We start from the raw sequence: 19252 nt of genomic DNA, 5'->3' as shown, positions 1-19252 counted from the left end.
AAATTAGTAAAAGCAGAAGTTGAAGATGGGGACAGAAGTCAGTTTTAAATCCTCCCCTCACCACCCTACTTTGCCAGAGAGCATGGCAAGATTTGGCTTATACAGACCCAGTAGATTTAAAACTTGAAACATACCTGTTCCAAAATTGATAGTGAAGTCTGTGACCTTGGCATGCTTGTCTTAGAAGACTCTGAGGAAGAGGAATAAAATTCAGTGTGTATTATGTATTAGATATGCTTTCAAATGATTGAATGTTAGTTAACATAATTTAGAGGATTGCATAAATTACATTTCTGTAGACAACAAAAATCTGTACTTACAAATCATTCAGCTGCAATTAGGATTCTAATTGCTATAAATGAATTTCATGGTCACAAAAATTTTAAGCTGCTCTTAATCTCAAGGTATATATCATTAGCCTTATTTGGATGTAAATTCCTTGGACAAATTTCTTAAATTGTGTGCCTCAGTTTTAATATATATAGGAGATAAAGTTAGTCCTTATGAGTTTGTGAGAATTAAGTACAGCATGTGAAACACTTACCACAAAGCCCAGTACATAGTAAATATTTATTAAAAGTTATTGTTTTGAGCAGTGGTATCTTTGGTAGAGGTATAACTTGTGTGTAGTGGTGTTTTTCATGTAAATTCTGCCAAATTGGATTTTAATTTTTTTTCTATTATGAGGCATAAGAAGGTTAATAATTTAGTATGGTTTTTAAAATTCCCTTCCATTTTTATCTACCCATTTGAAGGTTAAATATATCCATATCCCTTTACCACAGTTCCCTCCCACTGATCCACCAGTTTCAATAATATAAATGATCTCTCAAGATAATTATACCTTGAGAAGTAGTTTTACTGGCTGTTATGGTTTATTATATTCTCTAATTCTTGGCCAAAAAAAAGTAATAATGAGTTTTCTTTTACTCTCACAATATTAGTGTTACAACAGTTGAACTTGGATGAAGCTCACTTCATTAAACCCCTTCAGTTTTTTCTCCACAATATTCCTTGTGGAGAGGAAAGAAAAGTTTTAATTCTCAATGTCCCTCTTTTTCCTCCAGTATCATAAAAGATAGTAGTGGTGTTTTACCTTCTCTTAGCCTCAGGACCATCTCTTGAGTATTTTAAAGTATGCAGTTTTGATTGGATTGTTATAATAATTTTCATTTTTTTCTCATTAGGGCTGCACCTGTGGCATATGGAGGTTCCCAGGCTATGGGTCAAATCAGCCGTAGCTGCTGGCCTATGCCACAGCCACGCGGGATCCGAGCTGCCTCTTTGACCTGCGCCATAGCTCACAGCAACATCAGATCCTTACCCACTGAGCAAGGCCAGAGATTGAACCCGCGTCCTCATGGATACTAGTAGGGTTTGTTAACCACTGAACCTCTGCAGGAACTCCTGTTTTAATTTTTTTGTTACCCAATTTCAATGTACTGGATGTCCTGGGAATCAAAGGACACCTAAAGCATTTCAGCTCAGTAAACCTTGATTAAGGAGTAACAGGGTCTGGTGCTGTGCTGAGCCAGAGTTTTTAAAGGAAAATGAGACATGGACTTCATCCTCAAGGACTTTGTAGTAAAAAGGGAAGATGCATTGATCAGTGGAGGTTTGCCAAACATGTACATGTTTTACAGGTTTTCAGAATGATACATTTTTAAACTAATTAAGAAACTTAGGAGTTCCCGTCATCGTACAGCAGAAATGAATCCGACTAGGAACCACGAGGTTGCGGGTTTGGTCCCTGGCCTCGCTCAGTGGGTTAAGGGTCCAGTGTTGCTGTGAGCTGTGGTGTAGGTCGCAGACACAGCTTGGATCTGGCATTGCTGTGGGTCTGGTGTAGGCCGGCAGCTACAGCTCCAATTAGACCCCTAGCCTGGGAACCTCCTAATGCTGTGGATGTCGCCCTAAAAAGAGAGAAAGACAAAAAAAAAAAAAAAGAAAGAAACAATCCTTCAAGACATTTCATGAAGTTTTGAGTATTGATTAACTGAACCCTTCCATGAGTCAACTCTATTTTTCAAATAACATTTCCCGCAATAAATTCCAAGTAATTAGCTATTTAACCTACATATGTTTCTCTTGTTTGAAGAGACAGCAAAGTGTACAGTAGCTTAAAAAGTTAGTGAACATAGAGACTTGGATTGATTGAAATCTCTTTTCCTATTGTAAGGCAAAATAACAGAAAAAAGCATTGGACTTTAGTCAGTTTCAGATCTCAGCTTTTCTACTGCTTACTAAGAGACCGTGGGCAAGTCAGTTCTTGAAACATGGCTTCTTCATCAAGCTGATAATTTATGATTTGTGAAATGAGCTTTATGTTAAATGACAATAGTTATAGTTTTTATAAACTTTCCTAAAACATCTCTTCTATTTGCATTGAAATGTTTAGAAATTAATGAAGATTGAAAGTCTTTGTGAAAGGAAATAGTTTTTCAGTGAAGGTACTCAAGTGAAAGGCATAAATTTAAATATGTAATCATTATAAATTAAAACTTAGGAGGAGAGGTCCCTGGTGGCCTAGCAATTGCAGATTCAGTGTTGTCACTGCTGTGGCTCAGATTCACTGTCTGGCCTGGAAACTTTTGCATGTCCCATGCATGGCAAGCAAGCAAATAAGTAAATAAATCAATCAGACTAACTAGCTACCTAACGAACTTAAAGACTAATAGTAAGGAAAGATAAAGCAAATTTGAAGAAACGTTATATATCAGTACTAAGAATTAGACTCTTCATTTGCTGTGTTTTAGCCAATAAACCCCAGAGTTAAGATTCTTGTATTTAAAATGTAGGGTTTAAATACTCATGAAATTAAAAAAAAAAAAATCTGTGTAGAAAGATAGATACATACATACAATATATATACACACTCATTAGCTTTTTTCTGACTCATAAGTTGAAATATTCATGCTTTCTACTAATATGGAAACAATATAATTGTTTAAATAAGACTAGGTTAGGTTTAAAAGGCTTATTTCTACCATGTGATGGTTAAATCCCCTGGTTACCTGATGCCTTTCAAAATTTAACACTTAAATACTTTTTTCAACTTCTAAATTAACTGTTGAGGGAAGCTATTCTTTCCTCACCACAAGGAAGGTATTCATAGAGGTTCAGATGGGTAACAAATGGAGGAAGCAAATAGTGTTCTGTTTTTTGCTGTATAGAATTCCATTTTTGGTTTCTTGCTAAAAGTAAAATGGTAGTAAACCTTTGCATGAAACCTTGCTACTTTCCTAAAGAATAAGTGAAGGTCATAGATAGTGAGAATGAGGAGGCGGTAATATTAGAGTTGGGATGATGAGCAGTTATATTGTGTTGTTAATTGGGACATTAGTAATATAATTTAAAAATATAATATCAAGCTTTTAAAAAATATATGGGTTGAGATAATGATAGCTAATCTTTCTAAAGAAAACTGTGTATTATGCTACAACTTCTTGTGCTTGAATATTCTTTTGTAACATAAGGGTCTTCATTTATACTAGATTTACTTTCAAAAAAAAAAAAAAAGAGAAAACTTTGTTTTCAGATATGTTTTGTGGCATTTTTATGGAAAGATCCAAGGCATGTTGACTTTGGATTTGGGTAATGGCTCTGGGGGGCATTCATTAAACTGTACCTAACAGTATGATGGAAATTTTCCCAAATTAAAAACATGGGAATGCATTTTTTTAATTCAGTAGATTATAACACATTAGACACTTTACTGTTCTTAATTTGTAAAATGCAAGTTATATTTATTTCTGAGGTCCAGTCTGTTGCCTTTTTAGAAATATTTTGAATTGGATTTAACCAATGAATAATTTTAAGGTTTTCTTTTAAGTTCATTAAGTTGTTAATATGAAAATTGTCAGACATACACAAAATGAGGAAATAGTATAATGAAAGTGGTATTTTTCACATAGATTTAACAGTTTTTGAAATTTTGCCATGCTCGCTACCTCTTTGCCTTTCCCACCTCTTTTTTCGGAGAGGCGGGCAGAGTATTTTAAAGGAAATCTCAAACATTTCATTTCATTCCTAGTTACTGCATTTGTGTAGAATAAGGACATTTTTCTTTAATAACCATTTAATACAACAAAATTAGCAATATTTTCTTTGTATCATATCTTTTTACAGTTAAAAACAACTATTTTGAATGACACTCTGGCTGTGACTGTTTTGAATGATACTCTAGCTGTGTACTGTCAAATATGATAGCTACTTGTGGCTACTTAAATTTGTATTAATCAAAACTGATAGTTCATTTCCTCAGTTACATAGCTATTTCAAGCACATGGTGGCTACATGGCGACTACAATATTGAACCAGTGTAGATGTTGACTATTTTTATCACTGCGAAAAGTTCTGAGGGACAGTACTGATCTAGATGTTTTCTGCATCACTCTGGATATGAACCTGAAAGACAAATGCTTGTGTTTTGAGAAAGTGTGCAAGATTATTCATTTAATATATGATTCTCTTTTCTTTCAGATGCACGGAAAAAGTATCAACTAGCAAAGGTAAGACTGGGTCTTTCTTACCTCTTACATACATTCTATGACTGTCTTATAATCTGATAGAAAATAGAATAAGCTTCAGTGTGATCATTCAGATCGTTCCCATTTAAAGTGACTTTCGGAGTTCTGGTCGTGGCACAGTAGTTAATGAATCCGACTAGGAACCATGAGGTTGCAGTTCGATCCCTGGCCTTGCTCAGTGGGTTAAGGATCCAGCGTTGCCATGAGCTGTGGTGTGGGTTGCAGATGCAGCTCAGATCTCGCATTGCTATGGTTGTGGCGTAGGCTGGCAGCTGCAGCTCCGACTGGACTCTTAGCCTGGGAACCTCCATATACCGCAGGAGCAGCCCTGGAAAAGGTAAAAAGACCAATAAATAAATAAATAAATAAATAAATAAAAGCGATTTTAGTTTAGTAAAGAATTATTGGAATAGGTAGAACCTATTTAAATAACAGCAAGATTGGGCAAGTGGAACATTTTGGTGTTATTTAGAAACCCAGTAATGGGAAATCAGATTATTTAATGTTACTTTATTGCAATTTTAAAAACTGGTTTTTTAGTAAAGTAACAGAAAGGAATGATACAGAGTAATGTGTAGACAAAATATTGATGCTTATAGAGACTCATAAATGCAGGATGCAGAAAGAAAAGTACTAAGATTTCAGCCTGGTGAATAATTAAATGTGCTCATTAGGTCGTTTCAAATAGCAAGCCAAATATATTCATTAAATGTAGTGTTCTGCTTATCTGGATTATGAAGTTTAGCTAATATTCACCTTTTTTAAAAAGACTACTCTGGATTTGCGGATTGGGTTATAAAATGGCCCTTTTTATGCTGGTCCAGTTGCTCGCTTAGTACATTTTTTTCCTAGTTACTGGCTGTGTTCCTTGATGCTACATTCAAATGCACAGAATCTTTCTTAAAACTAGAACAAAGATACTTCTAAGCATATTTCATTTAGTGTGTCTGATCTTGCTTGGTCCAATACTGACTGGAATCTACTTAATAACTAAGTATTGGTCGGTTAATTTATTATGTATATGTGTAATATAAACTTAGATATTCACAATATAAATTTGTCTTTTCATAAAATACATATGAAGAATATGTATAAGGCAAGTTTAAAATCTGGATATGTGAGAAGAATATGTATAAGGCAAGTTTAAAACTTGGATACATGTGGAGTTCCCATTGTGGCTCAGTGGGTTATGAACCCAGCTAGTGTCCACAAGGAGGTGGGTTTGATTCCTAGCCCTGCTCAGTGGGTTAAGGATCATGAGTTGCTGTGAGCTGTGGCGTATGTTGCAGACGTAGCTCGGATCACGAGTTGCTATGGCTGTGGTGTAGGCTGGCAGCTCTTATTCGACCCCTAGCCTTGGAACTTCCACATGCTTCAAATGCTGCCCTAAAAAGCAAAACAAAAACAAATTGCCTGGCTGTGTGCCATTTAGAAGAATGACAGTGTGGTTTAAGAACCCCATAACTTAAATTTGATGGTTCCTTTGATAATTGGATATCAGTGACCAGGTTTCTTTTTTCTGAATTTTAGAATCTGAGGTATAACAGGAAGTATTTTGTACTAGGCAAGTTTTTGTGTAGAAAGCTTTGCGTGACTATTTTGTTTAGCAAGTTTTTGGTTTCGTTGCTGTTAATATTGGAAAATAGGATATGGAGGAGGTTATGGAGAGACAGGTGGCAATCAAATACAGAGTAGTTTCTGTTAAGAGAAAAAAACCCAAACTTGCCGTTAATAAGACTTAAAATTACCTTCTGTGTCTAAAGATTCTGTCTAAAGAAATTATTTTAGTTTGCCTTGAGGGATACTCACAAAATGTGGTGGGAATTTTGAAACTCTGTTAGAGATGAATTAATTGTTCTTTGGGTAGATTTCTTAAACCAGAAGTTGGCATGTTACCTAGGAATAAACCTGACCAAGAAGGTGAAAGACCTAATGCTGAAAACTATAAAACATTGATAAAGGAAATTGAAGATGATTTCAAAGACATGGAAAGCTGTCTTATGTTCTTGGATTGGAAATGAATATTGTTAAAATGGCCATACTACTCAAAGGAATCTACAGATTTAATGTGATCCCTTTTAGATTACTCTTGATACTTTTTCACAGAACAAGAACAAACAATCCTAAAATGTATATGTAACCACAGAAGACCCAGACTTGCCAGAGCAATCCTGAAGAAAAAGAATGAAGCTAGAGACATAACCCTCCCAGACTTAGATAATACTACAAAGCTACAGCAATCAGAACAGAGTGGTATTGGCACAAAAACAGACATATGGATCAGTGGAACAGAATAAAGAGCCCAGAAATAAACTCACACATCTATGGTCATTTAATCTTCAAAAAATGAGGGAGAACATACAGTGGAGAGAAGACAGTGTTGTTGGGAAAGCTGGATGGTCGCCTGTAAATCAGTGAAATTAGAACACTCCATCCACCATGCACAAAAATAAACTCAAAATGGCTGAAAGACTTAAACATAAGACACCATAAAACTCCTAGAAGAAAAATAGGCCAAAACATTCTCACATAAATTCTAGTGATATTTTCTTCAGACAGTGTCCCAAGGCAAAATAAATCAATGCAAAAATAAACACATGGAACCTAATCAAACTTAATAAGCTTTTGCACACCAAAGGGAACCATAAATAAATCAGACAGCCTACTAGAGGGGAGAAAATATTTGCAAATGACAAAGCTGACAAAGGCTTAATTTGGAAAATATATAAACAGTTCAATATCAGAAAAAAAACCGTGTCAAAAAGGGCAGAAGATCTAAATAGACATTTTTCCAAAGAAGGCATACAGATGGACAACAGGCACATGAAAAGATGCTCAACATCACTGATTATTAGGAAAATGCAAAACTACAGTGAGGTATAAAGTCTACAAATAATAAATGCTATAGAGGGTATAGAGACAGGGAGCCTTCCTACACTGATGGGAATGTAAATTGTGCGACACCATGGAGGACAGCATGGGAGTTCCTTAAAACCTGAAAATACTGTTACTGTATGACCCAGAAATCCCACCCCTGGGCATACATCAGGAAAAGACAAAAACTAGAGTTACCATTGTGCCTCAGCAGAAGCAAATCTGACTAGTATCCATGAGGACGCAGGTTTTATCCCTGACATCGCTCAATAGGTTAAGGATCTGGCATTGCTGTGAGCTGTGGTGCAGGTCGCAGATGTGGCACAGATCTGGTGTTTCTGTAGCTGTGTTGTAGGCCAGTGGCTACAGCTTCAATTCGACTCCTAGCCTGGGAACTTCCATATGCCAAGGGTGTGGCCCTAAAAAGGGAAAAAACAAAACATTTAATTCAAATAACATGTGCCCAGAGTTTAGACATGGAAGCAACTTAAGTATCCATCAACTGATGGCTGGAAGAGAAGATGTGGTGTGTATATGTATGTGTGTGTGTTACTTAGGCATTAAAAAGAATGAAGTAACACCATTTGCAGCAACATTGATGGACCTAGAGATCCTCATACTAAGTGAAGTAAGTCAGGGAAAGACAAATATTATATGCTATTACTCCTATGTGGAACCAAAAAAAAGATAAAAATGAACTTAGAAAACAGAAAGAGACTTACAGACAGAAAACGAATTTATGGATATCAAAGGGGAAGGAAAGGGAGTGGGGGGGGGATAAATCAGGAGTTTGGGATTAGCTGATACAAACTACTGCGTATAATATAGATAAGGAGTTCCCTGGTGGTCTAGTGGTTAAGGACTCGGTATTGTCATTGCTTTCGCTTGGTTTCAATCTCTGGAAACTTCTGCATGCTATGGGAGTAGCCAAAAAAAATAAAATAAAATAAACAACAAGGCCCTACTGTGTAGCATAGGGAACTATTTTCAGTATCTTATGATAACCTATAATGCAAAAGAAGCTGAAAAAGAAAGTATTTATATGTGTTATATATATGTGTGTGTATCTGCGTGTATATAAATAACTGAATCACTTTGCTGCACACCTGGAACTAACATGACGTTGTAAATCAACTGCACTTCAATTTCAAAAAAGAAAGGGCGTTCCTGCCATGGCACAGTGGGTTAAGAATTTGACTGCAGTGGCTTAGGTCACTGTGGAGTTGTGGGTTTGATCCCCAGCCTGGCACAGCAGATTAAGGGATCTGGTGTTGCTGCAGCTGTGGCTTGGAACTTCCATGTGCCAAGGGTGTAGCCATGAAGTTTAAAAAAAGAAAGAAAGGAAAAGAAAACTGCATTATGGGTAATTCAGTCTCAAGTCAGTCCCACTTTAATCCACTAGTTAAATACTCTGGATCTAGAGTTAGAGCTTCGGGTTTGAATTCAAGTTCTGCCTTTTATTGCAGATAATTTAGTACACCAATCCAGTAAGGATTCAGTAAAGGTTCACTGTTAAGTTTGCGAAATCTACAAGGAACAGATACTCTCAAACTCCCATCTTGGTCTCTGCATTAGTTTACCTGTTACAGTAGCTGTTCAACTCTATGAACAGTATATAGAGGTATATAAGTATATCTTAACTTTTATATAACTGTATCAGTGAATAAAGAAATGAATTTTCTGGAGTTCCCATTTGTGGCCCAAAAGTAACAAACCTGACTAGTATCCATGATGATGTGGGTTTGATCCCTGGGTTTGCTCAGTGGGTTAAGGATCCGGCATTACTTTGAGCTGTGGTGTAGGTGACAGACAGGGCTTGGATCCCTGTTCCTCTGGCTGTGGCATAGCCCAGCAGCTGTGGCTCCAATTCAGCTCCTCCTAGCCTGGGAACTTGCATATGCTGCAAGTGTAGCCCCCCAAAAATGAATTTTCTAAAGGTATAGCTATCTCTTTGTTTTATTAACATTGAATGAAATTATCTGTTCTTCACTTAAAGATAGGAACTTTGGACATATTTGAATAGGTGATGGGGCACACCCCCAAAAAAGCAACTTGTTGTTGTCATTTTATTTTTATTACTAAATTGCAAAGTGCCATGTTCATTTTTCAAGCTGAAATAATACTAAAGACACATTAAGTCCTGTTCCTTCTACATTTATTTAACCCTGATGGATATATGTACAACAAATGAAAAGTTGCTTAGCAAAATGTGTTTAATAACTCATTCAACAAGTGATTATTGAGCATTCACTCTGTGCCCAGCACCATCCTAGGTACTGTGTTGTCCTAGTAATCCAATAAGTACAGGGAAGAAATTTCAACAGCGTATTAAATTGTTTGATGAAGCTGGGAGTGGGGAATAAGTTTAGATAAGATGGCAAGGGAACTCCTTTGAGAAGGTGATACCAGAGCTCAGACCTAAGTGTGCAGATGGATAACTTGATGAAGAACATTCCACAAAGAAGCAAAAAGGGGAAAAGCTTAAATATGAAAGCTTGGTTTTACCATTGCCAGAGGATTATCATCATCATTGTGGAGCTTTCAAGCGTGATAGAAATTTTGAGGGATGGAGCCTGGCTAATTCCTTTTCAACTTGGCTTTATGTTTTCATTTTGGTCTCTATTTTGAACCAGTGTAACACTTATGGCAATGAAGTAAAGGAATGGTTTGCCTAAATGTAATTTTTTTGTTTTGTTTTGTTTTGTTTTTTTGTCTTTTTACCATTTCTTGGGCCGCTCCTGCGGCATATGGAGGTTCCCAGGCTAGGGGTCTAATCGGAGCTGTAGCCACCGGCCTATGCCAGAGCCACAGCAACGCGGGATCAAAGCCGCGTCTGCGACCTATACCACAGCTCACGGCAACGCCGGATCCTTAACCCATTGAGCAAGGCCAGGGATCGAACCTGCAACCTCATGGTTCCTAGTCAGATTCGTTAACCACTGAGCCACGACAGGAACTCCTAAATGTAATTATTAATAATCCCAGTGCTGGAGTTCCCGTCGTGGCGCAGTGGTTAACGAATCCGACTAGGAACCATGAGGTTGCAGGTTCAATCCCTGGCCTTGCTCAGTGGGTTGGGGATCCGGCGTTGCTGTGAGCTGTGGTGTAGGTCGCAGACACAACTCGGATCCTGCATTGCTGTGACTCTGGTGTAGGCCGGTGGCTACAGCTCCGATTAGACCCCTAGCCTGGGAACCTCCATATGCCGCGGGAGCGGCCCTAGAAATGACAAAAAGACCAAAAATATATATATATAATAATCATCATCATCCCAGTGTTACTTTGTCCACTAATTTTGACTTCTTTCACTTTCAAACCTCTGACAAAACTGCCCAAGATAAATCATTAAAAAAGACTATATCTTAATCTTTACTAAAATGTTTCATAAAATAATAACAAGTGTTATATAGAGTCAAATAAATATGGGCAGTGCTTGAGTCATTAAAGTTAATTATTTACTGCAGGACTTTTCAAAACTTTGATTTGGGGTACTATGCAGTGTAAATACCAATATATGCAGCTATTACCTATGATATACACACACCCTTTTTTTTCCTTATCGAATTTATCAAAATTAGAGCTATGGGATACAGAGTTTGGAATACTGAGTACTTGAAATTTTGATTGTATTAAACTTTGGATCTCACCTTTTGTTCAAAATCATTTTTACTCTTTTCAGTTGTGCTTCCTGTTATGGAATAATGGTATTTGGAAAAGATTGCCTGGTCAGAATCACCAAATGAGTTCATAACAGATCTGGGAATTTACTTAGATTGTTCAGAGCTTAGACTATTTGCCTTATCTAGTTAACAATTTTCATAGTTTTAGTTTCATCATTGTTTCTATTTTCCTGTGTTAGAATACCTTTGATTATTTCTTATCCTCTTATTTCCACTGTTAAACAATATTTGTGTCATCCTTATATATATAGAACAGGATTTCTCACCTTTTTTTCCCACTCCAATGAGAAAAAAAAAAAAATCTTTTTTTTTTTTGTCTTTTTGCCATTTCCTGGGTTGCTCCCGAGACGTATGGAGGTTCCCAGGCTAGGGGTCTAATCGGAGCTTTAGCCGCCGGCCTGTGCCAGAGCCACAGTGGCCCACGCCAGAGCCACAGCAACTCGGGATCCTAGCCTCATCTAACCTGCACTACAGCTCACGGCAACACTGGATCCTTAAGCCACTGAGCAAGGCCAGGGATTGAACCCACAACCTCATGGTTCCTAGTCAGATTTGTTAACCACTGAGTCATGATGGGAACTCCGAGAAAAAAAAAAATCCTAACTTTTTAATAATGTACAGGGCATTGTCTTGAAAGATTTTGATTCTCTGCTGGTAACCTGGTTTCCTGGTTACAATAAAATTCTATGAGTTTTGAATAGAAGGCTCTGGAAGAGAAATGTCTACGTAAAAAAAGGCATATAGGAATTCCTTCATGGCACACCGAAAACGAACCTGACTAGGAATCATGAGGTTGAGGGTTCTATCCCTGTCCTCACTCAGTGGGTTAAGGATCCAGTGTCGACATGAACTGTGGAGTAGGTCGCAGACATGGCTCAGATCTGATGTTGCTGTGGCTCTAATTCGACCCCTAACCTGGGAACTGCCATATGTCCTGGGTGCAGCCTTAAAAAAAAAAAAAAGGCATATATAATTCCTGTTTTAACCCTCAGATATGCTATCAGTATTAGCTAAAAAGTGCTTCTTCACAAATTAAATGCTCCTCTTCTAAAGTTGGCTTAAATATAAGTTTTTGGTTTTTTTTTTTAAAGGACCCGCTTTCCTTGGCTTTTAATATTGGTGAGAATGGCTAATATTTCAGAGTGGACTTTACTAATTATTTATGGAAAACAAAGTAGAGCTAATTATAGAAGTACACAGAGTAGTATGATCAAGTTTCAGAAACTCAAGTTCTGACTATTATAATAATGCTCATCTCTCAAGTGGCTGATAGTGCATTAGGTAGGCATTTTATCTCTCCTGTTTCCTTCCTACCCCTTTATCTTAAAGTAACAGGGATCATTATTTCTCTCAGTATGAGACTGATCTGCTCAACATCTTGTTCGTTGTTGGGAGTGCCCCGTATTCTGTAAACCATGTTTCTAGTTCTGACATACAGACATCCTATGGTTGTTTCTGCTCCAGTTTCCTTGAAGTGCGGACATACTTCATTTATAATAAATGGGGGTTGTGATACAGGCTTAGAAACCCATGATTGCCAGTTCACTTCAGTTATGGGATGTGTTAGCAGTCAGGTAAATGAGTCTGTGCCTACATATAAAAAAAAAAAAATTTTTTGTAACAATTTGGTGATTATGATCTGACTTGATCATCCAGCTATGATATAAGCACCATCTCAATAGTTATGTTTTTTTCTGTTATATATAGTAATTATTTTATATTGAGATTCCCTTCCCTTTCAGAACCAATTGAGAGTGCAACAGAATGCTCTGGTAGAAGGAAACTGAAGCAGAAGAAGCCTAAGATCCTGAGTGGGCAAACTGATAAGAATCTGAAACCCCTGAGAGCTCGTCTTTACCTGCAGGCATATCATTATCCTCACACTGAGGTCATGAGTGGACAAGGAATTAGCTCTGCTTTAATGCCCCCTCACCTTTTAAATCCAAGAAGGATTAAACTCCTCACAGTTAAAACTAGCCAGGTTGATCTGACTACATCTAGGCAAATACTCCTTTAGCTTCAGTGCAGTTAATTCCCTTAGAGGCAGCTGTGGTTCTTTTGCTTACCTCCTTCTTTAAATGTGGCTTACTTCTTTGGTCCTAAACTCCCAGCTTGTATCCTACCTTCTTATTGACTGATTCTGTTTGAAACTTTATGTCTTTGAGAATTTCTAAACCCCATTTTCTTTACTGTGACTCTAAACTCTTATGTCAGTTACCTTCTGTTATATAACCATTCAGAAACTTAGTGGTTTAAAATGCAGTTTATTATTTCTCAGTTGGGCCATCCTCTCTCCTCAGTGGCCTTTCAGTTCAGACAGTTTCACTTCATGGTAGTCTCAAACAGTGGCCCAAAAGGCTGAAGGCAAAAGCTACAAGGCCTCTTGAAGTTACCCTACAGGATACAAAATTAACAAAGATCAATTGTATTTATCTGTATTAGCAACAAAAATTGAAATTGTGAAATTAAAAAATAACAGTTTATTTTAAAATAGTATCACAAATATGAACTACTGGAATCTTGTAGTGGTTCAGCAGGTTAACCCAACACTGTCTCCATGAGGATGCAGGTTCTATTCCTGGACTCGCTCAGTGGGTCAAGGATCCTGTGTTGCCGCAAGCTGCCGTGTAGGTCATAGATGTGGCTTAGAATTGGTGTGGCTATGGCATAGGTTGGCAGCTGCAGCAACCTAAATAGAATGATGTGCTTTGTTCATCATTTTAAAGATTCAGTATTGTTCAAGGTGTTATTTCTCTCCATATTGATCTGTAAATGCATTATAATCCAAATTAAAATCCCAACAGGTCTTTTGTGAGGAATTTGACCTTGAAGACTTCTTGAAAGGGTATTGGGGATCAATAGGAATTTACAGACTACACTTACAAAACCATTAGTTTACACTCAGGAATCTGCCATGTTTCTAATAGTGGGATTCATTCTTTAAGGAAAGAGGAAGAGATGAATAGACACTTGCTGGGAATCCAACCATGACTGCTACGCAAATGTGTTCTGTGTTTATTTAACCATTACTTGATTGAAGGACATTTGATATTTCTCAGTTTTTTTCCCCTGGGATTACAGGTGATTTTCAAAAAATAAATTTAAGATAATACCATACGTATACAAAAGTACACTTATCATGTAATTGTATAGAGTTCAGCCATGTAACCATCACCCAGTTCAAGAATCAGAACATGGTCAGTCACCTTAGGTTTGGTGTAACCACCTTAGATTAGGTTAAATTAGGTTAAATGTAACCACCATTGTGACTTTGAACAGCACAAATTAGTTTTGCCAGTTTTTGAATTTTATAAAGTGTAATAATGCATTTTATGTACTCTTGTGTAGAGCTTCTTTTGCTCACCATTATGTGACATTTCCTCTATGTTGTATTTGTTACAGATTATTTTTTATTGCTGTATAGTGTTCCATTACGGGACTAAATCACAATTTATCCATGTTACTATCGATGGGCATTTGGGTAGTTTTTAGTTATTGGGCTTTATGACTAAGTGCTACAATGTATATTAATACAGTTTTATTGAGGCATAATTTACATACCTTAAAATTCACCCATTTTTATGTGTGTAGTTCTGTCTATATAGCTTTGCCCTTTTTTTTTTTTTTTTGGTCTTTTTAGGGCCAAACCCACAGCATCTGGAGGTTCCTGGGCCACTACACCACAGCCACAGCCGTGCCAGGTCTAAGCTGCATCCGCAAGCTGCAGTGCAGGATATGCAATGCCATGTCCTTTAATCCACTGAGCAAGGCCAGGGATCAAAAACACATCCTCATGGATAATAATTGAGTTCTTAACCCACTGAGCCACAATGGGAATTCTCTTTTCTGACATTTTATATATGGACTTGTACATAAAATATGTATGTGGGGGGGGGTTAGTGGCTTTTTTCACTTGGCTTTTGCATAATTACTTGGTTAATCCATGTTGTAGCATGTATAAATAATTCTATTTTGTTACATAGTATTCCTTTGTGTTTAAATACTCCATTTGATCTATCCATCAGTTGATCCACTTTTTAGCCACTGTGAATGATGATACTGTGAATGTTCTAAATATGCAGTTTTAGATTAAAAATTCATTTTCTTGAAATAATCCTACTTGGGGTCTTTTAGGTCAGTATCTTACATGAAGGAGTTTCTCTCTAGGCACTTGAACCTAAGACTGGGTGGAAGTGAACCAAATGTGAATCAGGCTCTTGGATTGGCACTTTCCCGTTCCTCTTTTATGTGATTAGGTGTGGTAGAGCAGAAAGAATATAGACTTTGGACTTAGATATACCTGGGTTCAAATCGCAGCTCCATGATTTGATACGTGAGCTTGGGAAACTCAGTTACCCCCTTTTCACGTCTGTCAAGATAATAATTACTTGGCAGGATTATGAGGACTAATTTTAGAAAAAGGAAAAAAATGTTAACCACTGAACAAGTATTTAAGGTTTGTTAGTTTCCCAGAAGAAATGTAAATATTTAAATAAACAGAGATGAGAAAACCTTACTCTAGTTTTCTTCCTAGTCTGTCAACCAGCCACTTGATGTTCACTCAAAATTAATGTTAGTTTTATAATCTTGAATAAGTCGTATACTATCTCTAAGCCTCAATTAGAAAAATGAGGCAGTCTGAGGGCAGATCATATTTTATCAGGATGAAATGGCTGTCACCTTTTGGAGTTTGATGAGTTGTTTTGAAAGGATTGTGTTGCTCTGGGACTGAGTTATGTTTCATCTTTTGGTACCGGGAGGAACTGGGAGAAACATTCCTGCCAGTAGTACCGCTATCTTTTTGTCTCAATTCATAGCATCAGCCACTCTTCGTTTGTCCATTTTTCCTCTTTCCAGAATGCGGTTGTATTCACTTGTGCCTGCAGTGGCTTGCCTGTTGTCTTTCTTCACCCAGGCTCTTGTGGCTCTTTTCTTTCTTATTACTTATATGTCAGGGAGCTTCCTCAAAGTCAGCTGTTTTGAGAAACAACAAGAAATTGTCTTTGCCACGCAGACAAGACTTGTTTCTTTCTGTCTGGTCATGATTACTCTAATGTGTAGGTTATCCTTCTGTTTGTTGTCAGTTTCTACTCTGGGAACCTGACAGTGCTTTTTTTTTTTCTTCTTTCCTTTGCATTTTTTTTTTAAGGTGAAATTCATGTAACAAAAATAAAGATTTTATTTATTTACTTATTGGCCGCACCTGTGCCATTTGGAAGTTCCCAGGCCAGGGATCAGACCTGAGCCACTGCAGTGACCTCACTGGACACTTAAGCCACGGCACCACAAGAGAACTCCTAATTTAACCATTTTAAAGCATACAATTCATTGACATTTAGTACACTTAAAATGTTGTGCAACTATTACCTCTGTCCCCACCCAGGAAGACTCCTTACCCATTAAAGGTAGTTATTTCTCATTCCCCATCTTTCTAGCCTCTAACAAACATGAATTTGCTTTACCTTAATTACCTTAAAGCAACATTAATATGAGTTTACTCATATTCTGAATTTTTAATGTAAATGGAATTATACAGTATGTGATTTTTATGTGTTTTCTGTTGTAGCGTATTTTCAAGGTTCCATCTATGTTGCAGCATGTACATATTGCTAATTCATTCCTCTTATGAGTAGTACTCCATTGTATGGATATACTGCAATGGAGTACTAATCCTACTTGGGGTCTTTTAGGTCAGTATCTTACATGAAGGAGTTTCAATATTTGAGAGATATTGCAGTTTCCACATTTGTGGATTGTACTGCCATGAATATCCATATACAAGTATTTGTTTGGATACCAGTTTTTAGCACTGGAGGTATATTCCCCTGGAGTGGAATTGCTGGGTTGTATGGTAGGTAATTCTATATTTATGTTTTTGAGGAGCTGCCAACTGTATTTTCCACAGTAGCTGCACCATTCTACCTTCCCACCAGCAGTGTACCAGAGTTCGAATTTCTCCACATCCTAACACTTGTTATTTCTCATTTTAAGAATTACTGTTATAGCTATTCTAGCACGTATGAAGTGGTAATCTCATTGTGGTCTTATTTGCATTGACTTATTTTGAGCATCTTTTTGTGTGATTTTTGGCCATTCATATATTTTTGTTAGGGAAATACTGTTTTTTTGCCCATTTTTCAGTTTGGTGGTTTGTCTTTTGTTGTTAAATTGAGAGAGAGGGTTTTTTTTGTTTGTTTGTTTTACATTCTGGATATTGGACTCTAATTTATTAGATATATAACCTGCAAATATTTTATCCCATTTTGTAGATTTTCTTCACTTGTAAGAGTTATTTAATGTTAGCTCTTGCATTTAGGTCTTTGATGCATTTTTAGTTAACTTTTGTATATAGTATAAGGGAAGGGTCCAGCTTCATTCTTTGCATGTGGATATCCAGTTGTTCCAGCACCATTTGTTGAAGAGTCTGTTCTTTCCAAATTATCATCTTTGCAACCTTGTTGAAAATTATTTGACCATAATGTATGGGTTTATATGTGGACTCTCAGTACAGTTCCATTGGTCTGTTGTCCATTCTTATGCCAGTCCTGCACTATAGTACTGTTTGATTACTGTAGCTTTGTAGTAAGTTTTGAGATTAGGCAGAGTCCTCCAATTTACTTTTAAGATTGTTTTGGCTGATCTAGGGCCTTTGCATTTTCATATAAATTTTAGGATCACATTGTCGATTTCTATAAAAACAGAAGCTGAGATTTTGATAGGGATTATATTCAATCTGTAGATATATTTGGGGAGTATTGCCAGTGTAGTAGTACTTATATATTCTTTTTAATTTAGTTGTGAATGGAATCATTTTTTTAATTCCTTTTTGGATTGGTCATTGCTCATATAGTTAAAACAGCTCAATTTTGTGTGTTGATCTTGTATCTGGCAACTTGGCTAAATCTGTGTGTTTTTTAATAGTTTTTTTTTTTTTTTGCAGATTCTTTAGCAATAAGGTTATTTCATTTGCAAATAAAGTTAGTTTTACTTCCTCTGTTCCTATTTGTGTGCTTTTTTTTCTTTTGTCAGTTGCTCTGCCTAGAACTTCCAGTACGAAGTTAAATAGAAGTGTAGGAAAGGAATCCTTATCTTGTCTCTGATCTTAAGGAGAGAATTTTTTCATTCTTTTGCTACTTTGAGTGTGTTAGCTCTGGGGTTTTGATAAATGCTCTTTGTCAGGTTGAGGAAGTTCCATTCTATTCCTAGTTTATTGTGTGTTCTTATCAATTGAGATGATCTTGAAGGGCTTTTTCCCCTTCATTCTATTACTATACCAATTGATTTTTGTCTGTTAAACCACCCTCATAATCCTGGGATGCATTCTACTTGGTCATAGTTTTTTTTTTTTTTTTTTTTTTGTCATTTTAGGGCCATACCAGCAGCATATGAAGTTCCCAGGCCAGGGGTCAAATTGGAGCTGTAGCCACCTCAAGGCAACGCCTGATCCTTAATCCACTGAGCAAGGCCAGGGATTGAACCCGCATTCTCATGGATATTAGTCAGGTTTGTTAACCACTGAGCCTCGATGGGAACTCCTTGGTCACAGTTTTAATGTTCTATTTAGTCTTAATATGCTACTGGATTTGGTTTGCAGGAATATTGGTCCATGGTTTCTTGTGATGTCTTTATCTGGCTTTGGTATCACAATAATGCTTGCCTTATAGAATGAGTTGAGAAGTGGTCCCTCTTGCTGGAGGGCCTTTTTTCATTGAGACGTTTTTGATTACTAATTCACTGTCTTCAGTTGTTCTATGTGTGTTCAGATTTGGGGATAATTTGAGCTTCTTTTCAAAGAACTAACTTGGTTTCATTGATTTTCCTCTACTGATTCTTCTGTTTTTCTTGTTTATCTCTGCTCTATTTTTTATTTCCTTTGTTCTGTTAGCTTTGAGTTTGGTTTGCTCCTCCTTTTTCTTTAAGTTTAAAGTTAGGTTATTGATTAGACCTTTCTTTTCTTTTTTCTTTTGTCCTTTTTGGGCTGCACCTGCAGCATGTGGAGATTCCCAGGCTAGGGGTCAAATCGGAGCTGTAGCTGCTGACCTAATAAGCCACAGCCACAGCAAAGTTAGATCCAAGCCACATCTGCAACCTACACCACAGCTCAAAGCAACACCTGATCCTTAACCCACTGATCAGGGATCAAGCCTGTGTTCTCATGGATACTAATCA

At 37.0% G+C, this 19252-nt stretch overlaps 1 protein-coding gene across 2 annotated transcripts in view; it reads left to right on the top strand.

The window, feature by feature from the left end:
* The window catches only part of ZFP91 (ZFP91 zinc finger protein, atypical E3 ubiquitin ligase), a 35237-nt gene that overhangs the window by 1427 nt on the left and 14558 nt on the right, over positions 1 to 19252 (top strand). For both annotated transcript variants that reach the window (XM_047775663.1, XM_047775661.1), the window contains exon 2: positions 4483 to 4511. In XM_047775663.1, coding sequence (XP_047631619.1) covers positions 4483 to 4511 — 29 coding nt within the window. The remainder of the gene's footprint in view (positions 1 to 4482; positions 4512 to 19252) is intronic.

Source organism: Phacochoerus africanus, chromosome 4 (genome assembly GCF_016906955.1).
Source record: "Phacochoerus africanus isolate WHEZ1 chromosome 4, ROS_Pafr_v1, whole genome shotgun sequence".
In the NCBI taxonomy this organism is placed as follows: Eukaryota; Metazoa; Chordata; class Mammalia; order Artiodactyla; family Suidae; genus Phacochoerus; species Phacochoerus africanus.
Note: the sequence above shows the minus strand (reverse complement) of the source record. Positions and strands in the feature narration are given on the sequence as shown.